The sequence below is a fragment of the Lolium rigidum genome, chromosome 6, assembly GCF_022539505.1.
Source record: "Lolium rigidum isolate FL_2022 chromosome 6, APGP_CSIRO_Lrig_0.1, whole genome shotgun sequence".
Lineage (NCBI taxonomy): Eukaryota > Viridiplantae > Streptophyta > Magnoliopsida > Poales > Poaceae > Lolium > Lolium rigidum.
Window position 1 is genome coordinate 343350025 of NC_061513.1, and position 23439 is coordinate 343373463.

Genomic DNA, 23439 nt, shown 5'->3' on the forward strand with positions numbered 1-23439 from the left:
AGATTGGTCAACAGACCCTTCTTTTGTTCTTCCTTCTTTGAGCAATCGGCTCTTTCTTTGTAAGAAATCCTGTTTATCAATGAAGAATTTCCCCCAATTTGATTTTGCCGATTTCCTTTAAGCTAATTTAGCCGATTCCCTTTAAGCTAATTCAGCCGATGCTCAATGAACCGATGGCCACGCATCGGTCCCTCACAATCTATCCTTCAACTCTTCGACTGATGACTTTTGAGACCTGGTGGATAACATGGAAGACCCTTGCCTTCACGAGGGTCCTTAAATTCCTCTCACCAGCTCCGGTGATCGTACTCTGCAAAAACTCACCATCCTTGAAGAAGGTTGCGACGCAGGACTAGCCGATGATACTCCAATCGGCTTTTAGAAACAGAGCATCGACCATATCAGCTGCCCCCCAAGTCTCAGTCAAGGCGAGAAAAGTAGTGAGCCAGCCAGAGCCGATCACCCCTCTTGCGTTGAAAGCCGATACTGCAGATGGTCACCGGCGGCTTTAGAAACCAAAACTCCTCTGACAAAGAGTTGGAGGTCCTCGTGTCTTGAACACGCAACTGGTAGATCCTGTGTCGTTGTGCTAGAGTCGATGGCTATGCATCGGCTTTGTTCCTCATGAGAAAAAAAAAAATTACGGGCCGATTTTTTCTATCGGCCCCCAATATTTCACTGCACATGTATCGCACATGTTCATTTGACTAGGTGCCCCCCGAGCCGATTCTGCCAGGTAACTGCTGATATCGGCTCTGTGGTTAGCCAAGGCACTAAAATGTGAACGTCGGCTCTGTTAGGAACAATGTGGATTTCTTCCAGCGCATCAGCCGACGCAAACCCATTGCCCATTAGATCGACGTTGAACCCAGGCAGAATGAATGGTGAGGATAATTTTGGCCGATTGCTGGAATCGGCCTCCATGTCGAATTGCTCAATGAAGGTTTTGCAATGTTCCTCCATAGATCCTTGGGGCCGATCACATGGATCGGCATCGCCATGTTTGTCCATAGATGTTGCTCTTGTTACACGGTCAGGCCGGTGGATAAAACCAGCCTAACCCCGTCCTTTGTCACGTCGATGCGCTCGCAGTCGTCCAAATTGATGCCTGAGAGTGGATCTTGGCCTGATGTCTCCCAAACATTCATGCCAGCCGTTGAAATCTCGGCTGAATCATCTGCGTGGACGACTTCTACTTCATCTCCATCCCACTGTATTAGGCATTGGTGCATCGTGGATGGAATGCAACAGATTAGCGTGGATCCAATCTCTCCCTAGTAGGACAGCATAGGAGCTCTTGCTGTCGACAATAAAGAACGTCGTAGGGACGGTTTTCCTTCCTACGGTCAGATCCACGTTCAGAACACCTTGTGCGTCAGATGTTTGGCCGTTGAAATCGCTCAGTGTCACATTGGTGTTGATCAGATCCGAGCTAGAGCGTCCCAACCGACGTAGCATGGAGTATGGCATAATGTTAATCGCCGCTCCGGTGTCCACCAACATCTTGTTGACAGGCTGCCCATTGATGTAACCTCGCAAGTACAGGGCCTTCAGATGCCTGTAGCTTCTCTCTCGTGGCTTCTCAAAGATGACCGGCCGTGGGCCGCAGTCAAGTTGTGCCACAGGTGCTTCGTCTACTCCTGGAGCACTAAACTCCGTTGGAAGGATGAACACCATGTTTGTGCCAGCCGATGTCTCATCGTCGGCTTTCTTTTGTCTGGGGCGCCACTCTTTCCTTTGTGGCCGACCTTCTTCGTCCAGGGTTCGCTGAATTTTAGCGGCCGGATCAGGCTGCGCCTTCCTCAACGTGTGCGGTATAACCTTTCAGCCTTCCTCCAACCCACGTAGACGCTGAACCCTTCGCTTTGGGAACGGCTGAGCCCATCAGGGCACCACCTTGGGCGATGATACTTGTCTTCTTCTTCACCATCGTCCTCTAGTTCCTCGAGATCTTCCACCCGAGCGGACTCAGCATGCCTGTTCCGAGGCGGGAGAGGCCCTAGACGTTTGAACACGGACACGTTAGCTGCATCCTTCTTCTTTTGTTTACATTCTGGGCAGTTGCCGATTGTAGGCAATCGGCTCACTCCTGAATCCCAGCAGTGTCTGAAGAAGGGGCAGTCCCAGTGCCTATCCACGTCGTCTTGCTCCCTCGACTTTTCCTTGGCGTGGCGCTCATATCGCTCCTCGTCGCGATCGTGCCGACGGTGTCTCCTGGCGTCCCTAGCCAGACGATCTCTTTCATCATCGTCGTTGTATCGCCGGCGTTGGTCGTATTGACCCACGTACTTGTTGAGGAGGTGATCGCAGAGAGGTCGCCGATATCTTACGTTCCTCACTTCTCCCTCCGTGATGTAGCGCTTGCCATCGTGACGGAGCCGATCGCGTGGAGCGGCTTCCTCCGTGTCCTTGCTATGACAAGCAGCTGCCCTCATCTCCGTCCTTACCAGAGTGGTGCCCAGGTCCTACCATGTTGATATTGCACGAGAAATCTGGCTGGCACCCTCCATGGTAAGTATACTCCACCATGTTAACGGCGGGGAAGGGGTGTGTGTCGACCTTCATGGCGTACTGGCTGAAAATTAGCCGCCCTTGTTCTATCGCCATTTGGACCTGTTGACGCCACACCCTGCAGTCGTTGGTGGCGTGGGTGAACGTGTTATGCCATTTGCGGTATGGCTTTCCGTTCAGCTCTTGCACCGTGGGGATCTTGTGGCCTTCGAGTAACTTTAGCTGCTTCTCCTTGAGTAAGAGGTCGAAAATCTGCTCAGCTTTGGTCACGTCGAAGTCAAACCCTTTTGGAGGACCTTGTGGCTTAACCCATTTACGGGACACGGGGCTTGCCCCCGAGTCCATTCAGCCACTGCTACCTCTTGATCTCCCGCGAGCACCTTCATCTTCATCCGCCTCAACCAGGACCACCGCACGCTTGAATTTATCCTGGTAAACATCTGGGTGGCGCTGTTCATATGCTGACAGCTTCTGCACCATGTGCGCCAGCGAAGGGTAGTCTGCTTGGGAGGCCACGTCCTTGATCGATGATGAGAGACCCACCGCCGCCAACTCGACTGCTTCTTTTTCACTTACATGAACCGAATAGCATCGGTTCCTAACGGTCCTGAAGCGCTGGACGTATTCTGCCACTGTTTCTCCGCGCTTCTGTCGTACTTGTGCTAGATCGGCAATGCCAGCCTCGGAAGCCTCTGAGTGATACTGCACGTGGAACTGTTCTTCCAACTGCTTCCAAGTCCGGATTGAGTTTGGTGGCAGCGATGTGTACCACCCGAAAGCCGATCCTGTGAGGGACTGTACGAAGAACCTCACACGCAGCTCGTCCGATGCTCGAGATCGTGCCCGACTGTGCCAAATATCGGCTCACATGCTCGATGGAGCTGGAACCATCTCGATCCATTAAACTTTGTGAAGTCGGGGAGCCGATATTTGGGTGGTAGCGGGATCAACTCGTACTCGTTGGGGTACGGCTTGGAATAGCCGATTGTCCTCCTTTTCGGCATCATGCCGAACCGGTCTTTCGAATTGTACAAATCTGATCCGCGGTGATGGCTGCAGGCGTCGAACTCGAAGATTCGCCGGGGTGGCATATTTAGCCAGCCATGCTTGCTTTTCCAGCTCCGAGCCAAGCTGCGAAGCTGAGCTCCGGAGGTTTGTCGGAGTGGCGTACTTAGCTAGCCACGTCCGCTTCTCAAGATCCGTTCCCGACGTTCCTCCTCGCTGTTCCGTAAGTCCCTCGCTGTTGCAGCTGGTTCGAGAGTGCCCGAGTTCATTGCGGTCGGCACGTATGCGCACGTGTATCCGTGGGGGTCTCCTTGGGCGCCTCATGTAAGAATTGGTAGTCACTAGGGTCACCACCAATCTTGTAGACGACGTATGCCGATGAACTCGGCACTTCCGAGTGCTGCCAACGCGAACGGCGGCGGTGGACGGGACCGGAGTGGCATCTCTCCTTGGTAAGTCCCCGGAGCTGGTCCCGACGGAGAATACCGATGGCTCATGATTTCCTGGATCACGCGCGAGCGACACGCTCCAAAGTGTTCACCGAGGCTCTCGGAATGGCGGTGCGGCGAATGAGCCACCATGAAGTTGATCTCCTCGACGCAGCGACTCGGTGCGTTCTTCGACGGGGTGGACGGGTCCACTCCATCGAGCGCGCCTTCAGGTGAGAACCCTTTCCACCCGATGCCATGTGAGCGGGTTCCGTGGAAAGAGCCGATGAGGTCGGCTTCGAGGACCGCTTTGATCTCGTCATGCTTCTTCTTGAGCTCCTCGGTCGGATCCTCGTACTTGACCGGAGTGCCTTCCGCCATCTCGGATGTAGATGGCGACGCGGTTGATGTCGAAGATTGTCCCACCGGCGTGCCGGAATGTGTTGCGGTCGAAACCCACCGGCGGGCAGCGACGGGCAACACCGTAGAGCCGGGAATCTCCCGGGACTGCGGCTGGCCCTGGTCCCTCCGAGCGACGGCCCGCAAAGCCTTCGGCACGCACGTCCGATGCTGATGCAAGGGCGTGCCACCTGACCTATACCTGGTCGGGAAGGTGTTGGATGATGCCTCGCTTAGTTTCCTGCATGGCATACACGTAAACGTTAAATACGAGCCTCGATCGGCTCTCAGGTTATCCTGTGAATCGGCTCAAAGAGCCGATCCACCCATGATACGTATGAGGTGTACGATCAGATGGTGGTCCTGCTTGATCAAGATAAAGCTAAAGCGACCTACTACGATTTGGGGTTTTCACCGCATAATCGGAACATCCTACTCGTGATCGAGCACGGCGGCCACGCACGGTGATCGTAAACCGACCCTAGACAAGGCCTAAAAATCAACACAAAGTTGATCCTCGGAACATCTCGTCTAGGGCTAGCAAACTACACCCTACGCGCCATCGGATCCTTCGACCCGTTTGTAAGGCCTAACAATGCAGATATTAAACTAATCCTTGAAGAACAAGGAGCAATCATAACGGATCGAATCTACTAGACAATGATCAAGCGGGGTGCCGCCCTTACACCCAAGATAGGTGTAAGGGCGGCTAGATGCCTAAGGGTTGCACGACGATAGCATATGATGTGATGAACAATGCTAACCCTAAAACATCTATGATAACTACGTTGCTCGCCATCAAAAAGGCTTCGATGACGAGCAACGCATGAACGACGAATAAACGTGTGCTGCCTAGATCGCAAGATGCGATCTAGGCAGCATGGTGCTTACCCGGAAGAAACCCTCGAGACGGGGAGTTGGCGATGCGCCTAGATTGGTTTGTGGTGAACGTGATTGTTGTTTATTTCATAAACCCTAGATACATATTTATAGTCCGGGGGACTTTCTAATTCAGGCGTGCACCTAACCGTGCACGGGTTAAACTCTAACTACTAAACGACACGTATCCTACTATGTTACAGATACACGGGCAAACTAGCCCAAACTTGGTATACAAGGCCGATTCATGTATTCCTTCTATGTATATTCTTCAAGCCCATCTTCAATCGTGGCCCACCTCTGATCCGGTCAAATTCTGGTGATAACAGGGTCCGACCTGAATAAAGGCGGTGGTCCTAGGGTCTCTCTTGCGTGAAGAGGAAGACCTACCGGAGGCCTGGACTCGTGATCTAGCCGGAGTGTTGAGTTCCGGAAGGCTCCGCCGGCGAATGTGACAGTGCTTTTTGCTTGGAGTTTGCTGGATCGGTGGTATTCGGTCGTGCGCACCCATGCTTTTATTCCGACCGATTGGTTCTGGAGGGAGCGGCGCGAAGCTCTTTTTCTGTGTTGACATCAAGTGACTATGGATCCATGATGAAAGTCGGAAGAAGAGAAGTTCATGAAGGCCGGAGGGAGGACTAGCTAAGGGAGGTTCAAGTCTCCGCGTTGTTGAGGGACTTGCTTGGTGTTCCGGGCTTCACGGCAGCGGTATGAAAGTGGGGGCGACAACACAGGTGAAGTTCGAGTCCTACCTTTCGGGGTGAAAACCCAAGGTCCGGCCTTAGCTCGGTTGTGCCTGGCAATGACCTTGTTGGAGGCATTGTTTTGAGAGCGGGGACTATCTTCAGGGTGAAAACCTAAGATCGTTGATCGGGCGATGATGCTGTTCGCGCACTATTCCCTTCTTGGAGGCGTCGTTTTTGGAGATTCTGTATTTCAGGTGTTGTCTTGGCGGTGGATGTATTGATGTTGTTAGGCCCGAGATACTGTAGCGGGACTTTTGTTTCTCAGTTTTCTTTTCTTTTCTTGGTTGTGTGCAACTGTAGTGCCATTAGGGTGGTGTGTTGTTGCAGAGGCTGGGTGTATTTGGTATCGTTTTGATATTAATATATTCCCTTTATCGAAAAAGAGGAGGCCGTCCTCGTATATAAACACATGTACCCTTCGTGATTAATCAGACAAATATTCAGTATCATATCGTCTCGTCTCCCGAAGGGAGACGGGAGACCCTCGCGCCCAGCCGCACCCAACCCTAGCCGCCGCCTCCTTCCTCCGCGATGGCGCCCAGCCGCCGGCGCCGAGCCCTCCAGCCTCTCCGCCCTCACTTCCACCCTTACAACCTCCGCCCTAGACCCAGTGGAACCCTAGCCCCTACCACTTTGGTATCAGATTGCCTAGGTCTAATGGGCTCCAACAGCCTCCCCATCGAACCCATCACCGCCACGTCCGCCGCTGCCACCAACACCACCCCCGCCACCTCCGCCGCCATGACAGGCGCCCAGCCGCCGGCGGGGGCCGCCGCCGCCGCCGATGGAGACCAGGGGGCCACCGCCGCCGCTGCCATCCAGGCCGCCGCCGCCGCCCCCACGGGCCTCGACCTCCTGCCCGCTACACTGGCGGACCTCGCCGACAGTCTCCGCGCCATCCGCTTCGAGCTCGCGGAGATCAAAGCCGGCCAGCACCCGCCGCCCCCACCGGCCGCCGTCCCGGCCCTGTCCGCCACCCCGACATCGCTCGCCTCCGTCGCCAGCAAGGGCCGCCCCGCGTGGTGGCCGCCATCGCCCTCGCCAATCCCACCTGGATCGACGCGTCGCCCGTCTACACTCAGACTATGGCGCGGACGACGGTTCAGCAGCCCGCCCACACCTTTGGCGGTCCTGGCGGGTTTGCTGCCCCCTTCGCCGAGAGCACGTCCTTCACCCCGGGCCGCCAGGAGGGCGCCTACGGGGTCACGCCTCTGGCGCAGCAGCCGCCCCGTTTCACCAAGCTAGAGTTCGCCACCTACGACGGCGCCACCGACCCCCTGAACTGGCTGAACCAGTGTGAGCAGTTCTTTCGGGGGCAGCGGACGCTCAGCGCCGACCGCACGTGGATCGCCTCCTATCACCTACGGGGCGCCGCGCAGACTTGGTACTACGCCCTCGAGCAGGACGAGGGCGGGATGCCGTCCTGGGAGCGCTTCCGCGACCTATGCCTCCAGCGGTTTGGGCTGACCCTCCGCGGCAGCTGCCTCGCCGAGCTGGGACGCCTCGCCTTCACCACCACGGTCCAGGACTTCGCCGACCGCTTTCAGGCGCTTGCGTGCCATGCCCCGGGCGTCTCGGCGCGGCAGCGCGCCGATCTCTTCGTCGGCGACCTCCCCGACTACATCCGCGTCGACGTCGAGATGCGCGAGCCTCAGGACCTACAGACGGCCATGTACTACGCACGGGCCTACGAGCAGCGTGCCATCGCCATGCAGCAGGTCTACGCGCAACGTGTCAGCGCTCGTCCCGCGCTCCGACTCGCCCCGACGCCCACCGCCCGGCCGCGCCCCGCGCCGGCCGCTGCGCCCGCGGGCCCTCCTGCGCCGACTCGCCCCTTCAAGCGGCTGACGTCTGCGGAGCAGCTCGAGCGGCGCCGCAAGGGGCTGTGCTTCAACTGCGACGAGCAGTACGCACCGGGCCACACTTGCGCCCGCCTCTTCTACCTGGAGACCGTTGACGACGCCGACGTGGAGGCCGAGCTCGCGGCCGCCACCGTCACTGAGGCTGGTGTCACGACCTACGCGCCGGTCGACGCGTCCGCCTTCGTCGTCTCTCTTCATGCTATGGCGGGCATTAAGACGGCAAAGACGATGCTGCTCCCGGTGACGATCGGTGAGGAGCGTCTCACTGCGCTGGTGGACACGGGCTCGACGCACAACTTCCTGTCCAACACCGCCATGCGCCGCCTCGCTCTCCAGCCGGCGGGATCGGAGAAGTACAGCGTCACCGTCGCCAACGGGGACCGTCTTACGTGTCAGGGCGTGGCGCGACAGGTTCCCGTGCTCGTAGGCGACGAGCTGTTCTCCATCGGCTCGCGTCGGCATCGACTTGGGCTGCTACGACTTCATCCTCGGCCTCGACTTCCTGAGCACCTTAGGCCCCATCCTGTGGGACCTCGACGTGCTGTCCCTCATCTTCTGGCGCGAGGGCGGCCGCCGTGTTCACTGGACGGGCTTGGGCAACACTGGCGCATCCCCGCAGCTCCACCTGATGGCCGCCTCGCTTGACGAGGCGCATCCGCTCCTGGCCGACTTACTGCAGCAGCACGGCGACCTCTGCATACACCTGCTGGCGAACACGACACCCGTCGCTGTGCGGCCCTGTGACCACCGCATACACCTGCGGCCCTGTGACCACCGCATACACCTGCTCCTCCCTCCCTCGCGGCCCTGTGACCACCGCATACACCTGCTGCCGAACACGGCACCCGTCGCTGTGCGGCCGTACCGGTACCCCCAGCTGCAGAAGGACGAGCTCGAGCGCCAGGTGGCGGTCATGCTAGCACAGGGCATCATTCGGATTTCGACATCGCCGTTCTGCGCCCCCGTGCTCCTTGTGCGCAAGGCCGACGGCACGTGGCGCTTCTGCATCGACTTCCGCGCCCTCAACACCGTCACATCCAAGGACAAGTTCCCCATCCCCATCGTGGATGAGCTCCTGGACGAGCTGCATGGCGCGCGCTTCTTCACCAAGCTCGACTTGCGCTCGGGCTATCATCAGGTGCGCATGCACCGGACGACATCGCCAAGACGGCGTTCCGCACTCACCATGGCCACTACGAGTTTTTGGTGATGCCGTTCGGCCTCTCCAACGCGCCGGCGACCTTCCAGGCCCTGATGAACGACGTGCTCAGCCCCTACTTACGCCGCTTTGTGCTTGTTTTCTTTGATGATATTTTGATCTACAACGCATCATGGGCAGAGCACCTGCAGCACGTGGCCATCATCTTCAACGAGCTTCGAGCGCATCGTCTTCATCTCAAGCGCTCGAAGTGCTCGTTTAGCACGACCTCCGTCGCGTACTTGGGCCACGTCATCTCCGCCGACGGTGTCGCGATGGACGCGGAGAAGGTCGCCGCCGTCGCCGCCCGGCCGACGCCCCAGTCGCCACGAGCTCTTCGCGGATTTTTGGGCCTCGCAGGATACTACCGGCGGTACATCCAGGACTTCGGCCTCATCGCCGCGCCTCTCACGCGCCTGCTTCGCCGCGACGCCTTCTCCTGGGACGAGGAGGCGGCCACGGCCTTCGCCGCCCTGCAGCGGGCACTCACGACGGGCCCCGTTCTTCAGATGCCAGACTTCGACAAGCCGTTCGTGGTGGACTGCGACGCCTCCGGCATCGGCTTCGGCGCCGTCCTTCACCAGGGCGAGGGGCCACTCGCTTTCTTCAGTCGCCCCTTCGCCGCGCGCGACCACAAGCTCGCCGCATATGAGCGCGAGCTGATCGGGCTGGTCCAGACGGTGCGCCACTGGCGGGCGTATCTTTGGGACCGGATGTTCCGTGTGCGCACGGACCACTACAGCCTGAAGTTCTTACTGGATCAGCGCCTCTCCACAGTGCCGCAGCATCAGTGGATCAGCAAGCTCTTCGGCTTCGACTTCACCGTCGAGTACCGCCCCGGCCGCCTCAACACAGTCGCCGACGCCCTGTCCCGCCGCGACGTTGACGATGCCGTGGACGCGCCCACGGTCGGTGCGGCCCTCTGCATCCACTCCGGGCCATCTTTCGCCTTCATCGACGAGGTTCGCCGCGCTACTGCCGAGGTCGCGGATGCGCGGCAGGCTGCGCCGGCGCCCGACCGACGGCGAGCTGGCCGCGCCATGGCGCCCGGACAAGGGACTACTCCTCCATGGGCGCCGCATCTTCGTGCCGGATCATGGAGACCTGCGCCACCGGGCCTTGTCCTTGGCGCATTCTGCCGCAGTCACGAGGGCGTCCAGAAGACCCTGCACCGTCTCCGCGCTGATTTTTACATTCCAGGGGATGGTGCCCTGGTGCGAGACTGGGTGCGGGCGTGTGTCACATGCCAGCGGAACAAGAGGGAGACGCTCCGTCCGGCGGGCTTACTGCAGCCGCTGGACGTGCCGTCCCAGGTGTGGGCGGACATCTCCATGGGCTTCATCGAGGGGCTGCCGACGGTTGGCGGCAAGTCCGCCATCCTCACGGTGGTCGACCGCTTCTCCAAGTACGCGCACTTCATCGCCCTCGGCCATCCCTATACGGCGGCGTCCGTGGCACGCGCCTTCTTCGACGGCATCGTTCGCCTCCACGGGTTTCCGTCCTCCATCGTCAGTGATCGTGATCCTGTGTTCACGGGTCACGTCTGGAGGGACCTCTTTGGTTTGGCGGGCGTGAAGCACCGCATGAGCACGGCGTTTCATCCTCAGACGGACGGCCAGTCCGAGGTCGTCAACAAGATCATCGCCATGTACCTGCGCTGCATCACCGGGGATCGTCCACGAGCTTGGGTGGACTGGGCCGGCGTGGGCCGAGTACTGCTACAACACGTCCTACCACTCCACGCTGCACGCCACTCCCTTTGAGGTGGTCTACGGGAGGCCACCGCCGGCGATGCTTCCCTATGCGCCTGGCACGGCACGTACTGAGACGGCGGATGACCTACGGTGTATCCGCGGCGAGATACTGGCTGAGACGCGCCAGCGACTTCTTCAGGCTCAGCAGCTGGCCAGGAGGTACTATGATGCACACCATCGCGAGGCGGAGTTTGCGGTGGGCGACTGGGTCTGGCTACGCCTTCTTCACCGGACGACCCAGTCCTTGGACCCGCGCTCCAGGCGCAAGTTGGGACCTCGTTACGCCGGTCCCTTCCGTGTGCTGGAGCGCATCGGCACGCTCGCCTACCGTCTTGAGCTGCCCGCGGGCTCGCGCCTCCACGATGTCTTCAACGTCGGCCTCCTGAAGGCCTACCGTGGCGACCCTCCGTCTGCACCACCAGGTCCTCCACCTACTTCGGATGGGCGTCTCGAGCCTGCCCCGGCGAGTGTGGCTCGCGTGATGAAGGCCCAGCAGCGACGTGGTGTTTGGCACGTCTTGGTGCATTGGACAGGCATGCTAGAGGACGAGGCGACTTGGGAGAAGCTTGAAGATCTCCGCCAGCATTTTCCAGAAGTTCAGCTCGAGGACGAGCTGTTTGAGAAGGCGGGGAGAGATGTTATGGTTGGTCTGACCTATACACGCAAGAAGCCCACTAGTGGCTAGTTGTGGGCTTAGCCCAAGTAAATTAGGGGCTTAGTTCAAGCAAATTAGGGTTTAGAGGAGGCCGTCCTCCTATATAAACACATGTACCCTTCGTGATTAATCATACTGTCTCGTCTCCTGAAGGGAGACGGGAGACCCCCTGCGCCCAGCCGCACCCAACCCTAGCCGCCGCCTCCTTCCTCCGCGACGGCGCCCAGCCGCCGGCGCCGAGCCTTCCAGCCTCTCCGCCCTCACTTCCACCCTTACAACCTCCGCCTAGATCCGGTGGAACCCTAGCCCCTACCAAGCTGGTTGGTAGATCTAGCCTCCCTGCAGTAGCAATATACTAGATCAATTAGTAGCTACCCGTTTGATCCATGCAGTACCTATTGTTCTATTGAATAGATCGATTATTCCACGATCGGTGGTATTTGTCTTCTCTTCATTGCCGTCTGCCCGTCTCTTGCTTTCTCTATGACACCGACGAGAATCCACACAAAAAATAGGCCGGCGACGGATCAAGCATGCGACCACTGGTGCAAGCGGACTCGGGCCGTCTGCGGCGCCCCACAACCGCCAGGCAAATAATCGTGTGCGGACGCCCGCAGTAGACATGATTATTTATGTTGAATTAAGCGGCTAATCACAAGGCCCACTTCCAGGCCCGCATAGCCGAGTATCGAGCACAGCGACCTTCCGCCATGGCCGCTGTCCCGGCGCGCTAGAGACCACCATCGTTCTTCCTTCCTCTATCTCGAACCACGCTGAGCGAGGCGTCGATTCACTCCTCAAACAGGGGCGCGCCCTGCCTAGGAACGGCCGTGGGCGGCGCCGCCCATGCCGGCACGAGTGCCACAGAAGGAGGTGGAGGGAGGGGGCCTTGGCGGAGGTGCAGAAGATGGGGGAGCGCGCCTGGCCATCTTGGCCAGCGCCGCCGCGCCGGGCGCCAGAGCTCCTCTTCCGGCTCCGAGAGATGGACCTTCGCCCCGGTACCAGATTCCGTCGACGAGGATAAGGCGTGGAGAGAGTAAAGGCTTCAGATATGTGTACGTTGTGTGGGCTTAGGCGGGGGCCCGCCTAAATGCTTTTAGATTTTGTGGACTGTTGCGGCATCCTGCTTATCAATTGAGGCACAAGCGGCACATCTGTGGGCCCCCGCATCTTGTCCCACTTGCACCCTGAGCGACCAGATTCGGAGGAACTTTTTTTTCTAGCGTTTCTCAGTTTTGGAAAAAAGAGGTCCAGATCTCTTTTTCTAATACTGTGAAAATACTTTGTTTTGGAGAATACTGAAGTATTGAAAGTGCAGTTTTCTTGTTCCAGCCAAACACCACAAAGTATTTGAAACCACAGTATTTTTTAAAACTACAGTATTTTATAAATACTTTAAATATACTTCGCTGCCAAACGGAACATATTGCAGATTTGGAAGCCATAGTATCCTCGAAACTGCTGTCTTTTTGAAGTATTAGAAAAAAAGGGTCTCCCTTTTTTGGTAAAACTGAGAAAGGATAAATAAACTGAAGTATTGCTTGGCCGGACACTGAAATACTATGGTATTGATATACTTTGGCTTTGAAAAAAATGGAGGTTTCAAACAGAGCAATTTCAGAGCCGTATTCACGACAGCTGCATCGAACCACGACCCGAATTTCCATCTGGTTCCAGGTTTAAACGCGATCTTGCATCTACAGCTCGCGTGAGGATTCTGACGATTGAAGAACAGCCGCAAGGAAATCAAGAGAATTAACGGAGAAGAAAGCGCACCACGAGGGAGGTCGCCGTCGTCACCTGCCTCGCCGACGACTCGACTGGCACAACACCGCCCGCGGAGTCGCTTCTGGGGAGTGGGAAGCGGAAGTAGAAAAATGCAGGACACGGCTTCTCTGAGGTAAAGGCAAGGTCTTCCGACGAAAACTACGACAGCCACAAGATGACTAGACTTTGAAGTTTGAACCCATGGTCGGATTCTTGAGCTCAGGGTATCTCCAACAATACGATGCAAATTAATAGCAACGCATTTTTTTAAACTATTTTTTATTTTTTTATTTAAACATGGATATAAATTAGAAACTCAATTCGGCTCCCGAGTACGTATGATCCCTCTACCATAAAAAAAATTCAAAGTGTCAAAAAATTTACAGTTTCTTTTTAATGCACATCTCCATAATATATGTGTTCATCAAGTTTCACGAAAAAAACTATATTTTTTGTAGTCCATGTGATAAAGAAAAAAAATTATCTTGTGATAAGCCTTTATCTTGGCACCAAATTTTTTACTTTTTACATACGCTACATGATAAGTCGAATTTTCATGAAACAGCTTTGTGAGTTACGTGCGAAATTTTTATTTCAATCTTTTTGATATTTCAAAATGTGTCTAACATGTATTTCAAAATAAATGGACCATACGCCAAATATCACTCCCGATATAAACAGTACACAAACTACTACGTAGTTTGAAACATGGTTAAAATATTGCAAAATATGAAAACCTAACTAGTGTTAGTGTGCCAAATATCACTCCCGATATAAACAGTACACAAACTACTACGTAGTTTGAAACATGGTTAAAATATTGCAAAATATGAAAACCTAATTAGTGTTAGCTTCGCATGTTTCGCGTTTTCGATGCGAAGAAAGAACACTCTAGCTCTGAGCGCCATGTTGTTCTTCGATACGCAGGAAGAACATACATAAACCTACACAAGTGGTTTCAATTGGTCGGTAGTCATCTTCGCTGCAAGAAAGAACATTGAAATAACACTAGCTGTCGGTGTCCTCGCCGGACTCGTCAGTGTGTTAGTGCATGAGGCATGATGTCTTGTCGAACACCTTGACGATCATCTCGCCGTTCTCTTCGTAGAGGAAGGTGAGCAGGCAGCTGGCCTCGAGGTTCTGGGCGCGGGCGAACTTGTCCCACCCGATGTGCAGGTACATCTTGCCCTTCCCGTCTTATGCCACATCTGACCTCCCGCAGCTGCAACTCCGTCGGCTCGGTGTCGTCGACGAACTCGGAGAACTTGTCCGGCAGCCGCTTGATGCTGAGGGGTCCTCGTCGGTGCGGAGGATGAACTCAAAACACCCCGTCTCTTGCGAGGATGATGACGGCGCAGGCGACGGCGCGCGGCGGGGTGATGCTACTCCGTCACGGTGACCACGGGCCTCGACCGCCACGCTGGCCACCTGGACCAACCATGGATTCCCTCAAAGGTTTGTGGGGGGCGGCGCTATGGTGGAGGTTGTGCGGCTAGGGTTTGTGGGGAGGAGATGATTTGATGAGGCAGCCGAGTGCGCACCCTCTTTATATACGCCGAAGGCTGCCGAGGGGCGCGACACGTCATTAAATTCATTGGCAGAGGTGGGCGGCGGCCGCTCGGCAGGCGAAGCATCGCTATTAACATGGCGTAGCGCGCTTGAGAAGACGCATCGGTATGGGTCGCCAGGCGGGCCCGTGGGAGAAGAGAGTACGACCGCGCAGCGTCCGTTCAGACGCATCCGAGACGCATATTGAAGCCACGTTTGCGTCTTCGCAAATAGCCCGATCACAATTTAGATCGCCCCGTTGGAGATGACGAGTAACCGCTAGCCCACCATCCATCGCATTATCGGTACATGGTTTATTTGTTTTTGGAGGTGACTTTGCTCTGCGTCGGTAACAAGACATTTTTCACTTGGCAAGGAACAGTTAAATGGAGGCTGTTCTACTGTGCCAGACGCAGGTAACGGGGTAAAAACAGGGTACTTTTCACATTAGTGCTAGATGCTTCAGGCATTAACTACAGAGGCAGCACTAGTCCTTATTCAGTCCTTTTTATTTATGAAAGGAGCAAGTTACTTTTCGAGTCCTGCAGAATTATCAGATAAAGCAGAAACATTTTCTCTTTCTCACCAATCATCAAAGTCAGAGGCCAAGATCTGCTGCTACTGCATGAGTCCATTTTGTTCGATCAACAAAATACTGTACACCATAATTCAGAACTCAGGGAGTTTCAGCGGTCCATATTACACAACCACAGCGAGAGCTGCCTGAACTACTGTTACTGTACAAGCAAAAAGTGGAGCATAACTAGGAGATCTACAGGGCCAAGCCAACAGCATCATCACTAACCCTATCTGACCATGATGCTAGACTGGTAGTACTATTTTGAGTACGTTAAATGGAAAAGAAGCATCTTTTCCACACAAAAGAGGAACAGAAGAATAAGAAAACCTGACGACCATCTTCAGACAGAAAATCAGCTACAAATATGGCAAGAATGCGGCCAAGGTGCTCATCTCCTAGGCCGAACTGTCAATCTCCCTGCTCCAATGGATGTCGTCGTCGACGATGAGGAAGATGAAAGGGCCGACCTGTCATTCTCCTCCTTGTCCTCGTCGAATGCCTTCAGAAGCAAGTCCTGTAGATCATGAAACCTCCTCTTCTTGTCAGTGGATGTGGATGTATCTCTTCCGAGGGCAGCCAGCTCAGCTTCATCATCCATGATCTTGTCCAGCACATTGGAACAGCGTGGGAAGAAGCGCTTACCAAGTTCAACTGGTATAAACATTCAGATTGCAGTTAGTCAAGAGCCATAAGCTTGGTAAAATTTTCATTTCATAATTGAATGATGAAAAAGTTCGTGCACAACTATGTCACACAAGAACGAGTCAAGTGAACCTATTTAGTCTAAAGACCATTTTTTAGTCTTCAGTTCTTTATATCATGTATGGATTAGCATTATTAATGCACAAAAGAGCGGAATGTCCATTCACATGTTAAGCCCAGAATTATACTCTTCCATTGATGTGCAATATTATGTAAACCTTTCAAGGCACTCAATAGTAGGCATATTAAGAGGAGGGGGAATGAAATCTGTGATTTCAGCTCCAGCTAAACCATTTTTCATACTCAGATTGTTGCAGCGGACAAGCTAAAGAAGTGGCTATTATTAGATTGGTAATACAGATATATAAAAGCGCCGTCGTTATACAAAAGCGAGCTGAGCCTCACCTGTTTTTGAGAGGGCTCTGATCCGAGCTAAGTGTTCGTCCTTCATTATGAAAGGAGTTTCATTTAGATCAACAGTCCCCCCTTGTATCTCAGGACGTGGATTTGCACCAGAACCAAGGTTAAATTCCAAAGTACCATCCACTTGAGCAATGTACATTGCTACTCTTGCCTCAATTGGAAACATTATCCTCGCCAAAGCAACTACATAGCATGAAAATAGTTGTGTGAAAACACAACTTCCAAGAGAATAATTTTGAACAACTTACACATTGGCTAGTTTGCCCATGGAGAACTTCAATCCACAGGGAAAACACCAGCAAGTGCAAACGATAGCAAACAGATAATTTTGAACAGTACACGATTTGTAGATCAATGTTACCTCGGTTTTCAAGGTACAACAACCTTCCACGTTGACATTCACCAGCCATTGCAAGAGAAACCGATGCTTCTCCAAGTTGTGGATCCCTTCTTTCTGCTTGCTCCAGTATCTCAATGCATAACCAGTCTTTAGGAGACGGTTTTCCTTCTTCAGTAATACCAAAGTGATTCCCATATTTTGTGAGTCTCTTAGAAATTTGAACTGCTTTTCTTCCATCAATTGTAAGATCAGAAGGCCGAGCACCCTTTGTTAAAAGGGACACAACAATTTTAGGATCTCTTCGCCTGGCAGCGATATGAAGAACGGTATAACCTCTTGGGTTCCTTAGATTAACATCTGCAAGTGTGAGGTCCAGCAGTTCTGTTGTGATTTTTGAATCACAGTGTTCTACAGCATAGTGCAATGCAAATGCATCATCAAGATTAGTGTGCCCTTCCTTGAGCAGCATCCTGACAAGCTCCACATCATCAGAATCAAGAGCACTGAGTATCCTTCTTACATGTTTGTTAGGAAATCCATTGTCTTCAGGTGAAACTAATCCGAGACTTAGCCGTGAATCAGTAATTTGCTTGATAACATCTGAAGGCAACGCTTTCTCAAGAGTAACCATGTCAAGATTTGACCGGACCACCATATCAAGGCATCTTTCGAGCAGTTTCGTGCAAGATTTATTGCACAAGTTTGCAACACATAAGATCAAAGGAAGGTTATCCACTTCCACCATATCAAGTACATCAAGGAGACGCCGCTGCATGATAAAAGTACATAACATGGCTTAGTACTGGCTTCTTACAAACGCAAAAAACATAAAGCATTAACTGCTACAAGTCGACAAGAACTATCATCACACGATATATATACAATTCAACTGCAGCCAAGTAAGAGCCATCAACATACAAATCCCAGATAAGAATCTCAAAAGGAAAAAAAGAAGGAAAAACACATCATTGGTTAAAAAATGCTTGCAAATCTGAAGTCTCACCACTGCAACATGGTTGAATAAAACCGTATACAGATAAACGGTCTAATCTGACACTAGTTTAAGAATACATACACATAACAACCATTTAATCCAACAGTAATTACAGCTGTGTCACTAATTATTTTTAAGTAACCAATCAAAACTCAAAAGTACTGAGTCTTCCAAGTTAGTTGTCACATACAATAAATGTTATAAACACTTTTACAATGAAAATTTTCTTACCTCTGCAGATGAACAAGTTGATGACTAGTTTACCTAAAGAAGGGCACGCAATACTCCCGCTTAAAAGAAAGTTTAATGGTCCTAATGGAAAATGAGAAATTGTGGAACTAATATGTGCATAATTATAAAGAATCTTATGTGGTTTAAATATTTGTCTGTTCCAATATTTCACTTTACACGCACTGATATCCAAAACTTTATTAAGTGGAAAACTCAAAGATATTTATTGTCACGATATCCCAGTGCTGTACTTGAAAGTTGTTTGGGGAGGGTGCTGCATTTATATGCTAATGTTTGTGAACATACATCAAATATCTGCATTCATGCAACCTAGAAGTAAGATCCAAGCATCTTTATCATGAGGAAGAACTGCCTTTTGTTGTCTTTTTTTTTTTTTTTGGGTGATGGAAGAACTGTCGCTTGTTGGCACATGTACCATTGAACACAACTCATGATTTGATAGGTAACTTTCCTTTTCACTACAGAAACATTATCAACATAACAATCATTGAAATAGCACCGAAATGACACACCACCTCGAACTACCAGTTGTAATATTTGCACGTTGAACACATTCAACCGGACAGTTTTGGAATGGAAAGAGACATCCCATTCACACCACCAAACACAAGGATAAGACTTATTTTCCACTCGATTAAAACTGAGATGGGAGTGAGTCTTGATTGTTGAACCTAGGTGAGTGATGGAGCCTAGTAGAGATCACCAAACAGCTGCACATGTCCTAGCACCAAATTTCACGATCACGGTATAATCAGAACAAGCTCCCCATTTAGCATATGTATTTCTAGTGTTTAACGCTATTCTGAAGAAGCACTAAAGCTACAGAAATTTAGCAGTAATGGTAGGGACCTCAAGCCCATTTTGCCGCACATCTCGAACGTCCTCAAGAAAAGGCAGCGTTAAAACTCACCGCTTCAGAACATGGAACGTCTGAGCAGTACGCATCTCCCAGCAAGCATAATAAACGTGGAAAACAAAATTGAAATGAAGAAGGAATCATGGAGCAAAAAGTCTTGATTGGCTGTTGCACGTTAGTACTGATCCCCAAGCAACTAAACATAGCAGGCTAACACCCATCGAAAAACTTCACCAATTTCATGGTCAGAATATATTCAGCTCAAACGTAATGCTGCTAGCTGCTTTGTGAAACCATTGAAATTGATAATTTTTAGCTGAGAAAACATGAAATGGATCTATGCCATTTGGCTGAAATATATACTTGTAGCACCGAAACGTGCAATCAATGCTGAACGCTATTTTGTAGAAGTATACTGAAATTAAAGAAAAACAACAGAGCAGTAAGCGATTTAAGGCCATTTTGCCGCATACAGCAAACGTCCTCGCGCGCAGCAAGCAAAAGGCAGCATTAGAAGTTGCTGTTCGGGCGCACGGAAGGCGTGAGCAGATGCGCATCCCAGGAGCAAGGCACAATAAACGTCTGAGCTGAAGAAATCATGGGCATGGCGACGTAGGGAGCAGGGGAGGGTGAGATGCGGACCTGGAAGAGGCTGGTGAGCTCGACGACCTGGAAGGTGCAGGCGGCGAAGAGGACCTGCGCCATGAATGAGACGGCGGGGTGGCAGCCGACGTGGCGGCAGCCGTCGTCGTCGACGCAGGCGCAGGCCGACTTGGGGAGGTCGCGGACGACGCGGCCGCTGTAGAGGTAGTCGAGCACGAGCTGCAGCGCCTCGTACCCGACCTCCACCTCGTCGCCGAGGAGCTCCCGGAGGTCCAGCCGGACGCCCTCCGCCTCCGCGCCGGGCGGCGAGGCGGCGGCGCGGCGCGCGAAGACGGCGCGCAGGAAGGGGCTCCGGGCGGCGAGCACGCAGCGGTGGACGCGCAGGTCGGGCGCGCCCGGCACGGCGACGCTGGCGTCGGCGAGGAAGGCGAAGTCTTCGGGCGAGCGGAAGGCGGCGGCGAGGTTGTCGGAGAGGCGGCGGAGCGCCTCCAGGTCCGGGTCGGGCGCGTCGCCGGAGACCTCCATGGAGACGCTGTCGGAGTCGGAGAAGGCGGTGGTGACGTGGCTGGTCGGAGGAGGCTCCATTGGCGCTGCCGGTGCGGCGGCCGGTGGAGGGAGAGGGAGCCCGGCCAGTTGGTGGAAGGCGCGAGGAAGTCGAAGCGAGGCAGGGCTTGGAGAAAGGGATGGTTTAATACTTGAACAAGTAGTAGCCAAATCAATAGTAAACGGTCGTGGGGATTCAGTGCCATCTTGCAGTTCAGGCCCGACATTTCTGCGTTTATGCAAACAGAATCACAGGGTTGACCAGAGTGTTTCATACATTCTGTATCTAAAGTTAGTTAGGTACACGGTTGTTACTGTATTTAGTACAAACCAGAAATCACAAAAGTTAGTTTAGTTCGGTTGCTACTGCAGTTAGAAAAATAGGGATGACAAAAGATAACAAGTGTCCCTCATGAATCCGGTACACCTCGCAAGAAATACTCTTGCAAAAAATGTCACTCCATGATTGATGCTCGTCCTGGTTTTGTGGAAATGTTTGGATTTTCTTTCTCAAATTGTTTTGAACCATGTCTTAAACATGCCCCAAACTTCATCAAACGGGTATTGCTCTAGACGTACCCTAACCGCCCTTGAAATGGGAAACGGAGAAATCAACCAAGACAAAGTTCACATTGTGTCTTATCAGACGAACTTTTAATGCCTCGATGGAGGGAGAAATTTTGGTCGGGTTGATAGGAGCGACGAGACGGCACGCGACATTGTTGGACTAGTAAAACCGGTTGGCCTCGAGCTTAAGAGACGTTGACTTTGCAAGGGGCCGGCTCAAAGAGAATATCGCCTTCTTATCCATGCATACTAGAATATTTTCTTTCACCGTTGTGTGATACTCAGTAGTCCGTAGATAATTTCTGTTTTCGATTACTTTCTCATATATACTAATTTGAACCGCCATCAACTTTAGAGGTCAAAATAAAACTTCATATAACAAATTACCGTTTTCTCGCGTTTTGGCTCGTAGGAGCAAATGCTTCCATTATACAAAATAATTAAAAAAAAATTTAAAAATGTCAAAAATTTCTGACATAATTTTTTGGTGTACAACGTGACATTCTATGTTAGTGCACAAGTTTTCGTGGAGAAACAACATTTTATGTGGCGTGTACAAAAAAGATAAAAAAAAATGTTCTGTACGTAGTTGTGTTATAGCATCAAAATTTGTCTTTTTTACAGGAGCCACATAATTTTTATTTTTTTTAAACTTGTGTACGAACATAAAATATGTAGATGTACATGAAAAAAATTAATTTAGAATTTTTTAACACTTCGAAATGTAGATTCACCTATGAGCCAAAGTGAATATCTCCCCCTCCCCCATCCATAGTAAGTGTTGCGATTTAGATTTAATTTAAGCTAATTCAAAGTAAATCTCATGCACTTATTATGGATCGGAAGCAGTAGCATGATTAGAGAAATGTAGATGCTACTACATAGAAATACTGAGTAGTTACTTCTCGGAAATATCAAACCGGTATCTTCAGACGATGGAGCCGCTGAAGATATGAACACCGGATGGGAAGAGAAAGAGAAAAGACAAGTTGTTGCTCAGTTGAGTTCCCAACGTTGGATCGTGGATGCGTGCACCGGCGTGGCGTTTGCGTGTGCTGGTCTTAAACAATCGACACTAGCGCACATCGCCCAAGCTTAGCCACGTCGTTTTCCCTAAACAAACAAACGCAAAGCCGCTAGGAGATGCAGTCGGCGAGACCGTGCCGGCCCATTGTTTCGGTATGTTCAGCCGCAATTAACTAAAGCTACAGGCTAACCTGCCTTCTTCCGGCATTGGCCGGATGCTTAGATTCCTCTGAGCTAGCATAGATTTTTCGAGCACTGGCCAATGATAAACTGAGCCTCTCTAAACAAGATGGTAAACTGAGCTGTGATTGGTTTGTTTATAGGGCGACTAGCTGCTGGTCCACAATGGGAGGGTCGTGGTTCAGTGTATGAGATCAGAAAGATGCCAAATCAGAAGGACGGGCAGAAAATATGGGGTTTGGTACGGCCCTTTGGCACCCATCGAGACAGTGCCTTCATTTCGTGTTTGGAGAGGTTCTGGTTGTGTACTGAGAAGAAAGAGGTTAGAATTGTGCAAGCATTTTGGGGGAGGAATGGACCATTGTACCGTGGGGATATATCCGTGATACGGGCACATGCATCGTTTATCTGGCGATGCCTCAGACATCATGCATGTGAAACAAATTTAGATATGGATTATACTTAGACAATGAATAGAAGTTAAATTCTCCCAATAAAAAGAGATTAAGCATTCTAGCACTATCCACTGAAACTGGAACTAGTAACCGCACAACATAAAAAAACAGCCGTACTGACATCTACTTCCTCCGTTTGGAAATAAGTATCACGGACTTGTGTACATTCACATACATCTATAGTACAAGCTACTTTCTTATAATCTTACATGCATTTTTACATTGAGAAATTCAATTCGACTCTCGGGTGCATATGCTCCCTCTACCAAAAAATTATATTTCAAAATGTCAAATTTTTTGACGAAAAATTCTACATGAACATCTCCACAATATGCTTGCGTTCGTCTAGTTTCGTAAGGAACCAATATTTTGTGTGGTCTATGTAAAAAAGAGAAAAAAACTTTCACCTGAAAGGCCTTATTTTAGCACTGAATTTTGTCATTTTTACACACGTCACACGACAAGTCGATTTTTTATGAAACGACTTTGTGAGCGCGTAGCACGTGAAGATATACGTGCGAATTTTTCCTTTCAATTTTTTTTAAATGTGTGTACCATGCATTTCAAAATAGAGGGAGCATACAGTCCCATGTGCCAAAACACCACTTTTAAATTGGACACTATTCATTTATAAGGAAATATAGAACCATTTAGGTGTACATGCATTTCAAGAATGTTTAGTGTAAATAAGATCATAAATCAAACATACTAGAAGCAACGGAATTTTGAGCACATGTATGTCAATCAATGTAGGATATCTTGTTAAATAAAGACGATTGAATTGAAAATTTTACCCCCTAAAATTTGTGACATGTTTTACCACACTTGGCAGAAAATCCTCCGAAAGACCACCATTCCAATAACCTTGTACTAGTTCTTATCCCTTTTAAGTTCTGCATCTTTCACTTAGGTGCGTACTGTCGTTAGTCAAGCTACCGGCCTACACATATTGATCTGAGACGATCAACATTGGAGATGCACTCATCTGATCCTAGCTCGTCGCTCAATCCCCAGCTCAGGTCCAAGGAGAATGTGCATTTGACTTGGGCATGTGGAACAGTGGCGGATCTAGAAATTTTCCTTAGGGTGGGGCAAGTGAGATAATTGCATGTATGTATGAGCTAGTTTTTATAGATTTCTCCATTGTCTCACTAAAATATATGCTA

The 23439-nt window shown here is 51.5% G+C and overlaps 2 protein-coding genes across 3 annotated transcripts in view; both read right to left on the bottom strand.

Moving 5' to 3' along the window:
* Positions 1 to 13388, bottom strand: part of LOC124667300 (cysteine-rich receptor-like protein kinase 26) — a 38371-nt gene extending 24983 nt beyond the window's left edge. Inside the window, exon 1 of one of the 2 annotated variants that reach the window (XM_047204605.1) lies at positions 13238 to 13388. The gene's annotated coding sequence lies outside the window, so the exon portion shown is untranslated. Of the gene's footprint in view, positions 1 to 13213 lie in introns of both variants that reach the window. The other variant, XM_047204604.1, reaches the window with a different exon arrangement.
* A 2071-nt stretch (positions 13389 to 15459) lies between these two features.
* Positions 15460 to 20090, bottom strand: LOC124667320 (BTB/POZ domain and ankyrin repeat-containing protein NPR1-like). Its single transcript, XM_047204623.1, has 4 exons — positions 19542 to 20090; positions 16819 to 17566; positions 16440 to 16640; positions 15460 to 15983 (listed from the first exon to the last, which is right to left on the bottom strand). The coding sequence occupies exons 1-4, from the start codon at positions 20085 to 20087 to the stop codon at positions 15721 to 15723; spliced, it is 1758 nt and encodes a 585-aa protein (XP_047060579.1). The 5' UTR covers positions 20088 to 20090; the 3' UTR covers positions 15460 to 15720.
* Between the last annotated feature and the right edge of the window lie 3349 nt (positions 20091 to 23439).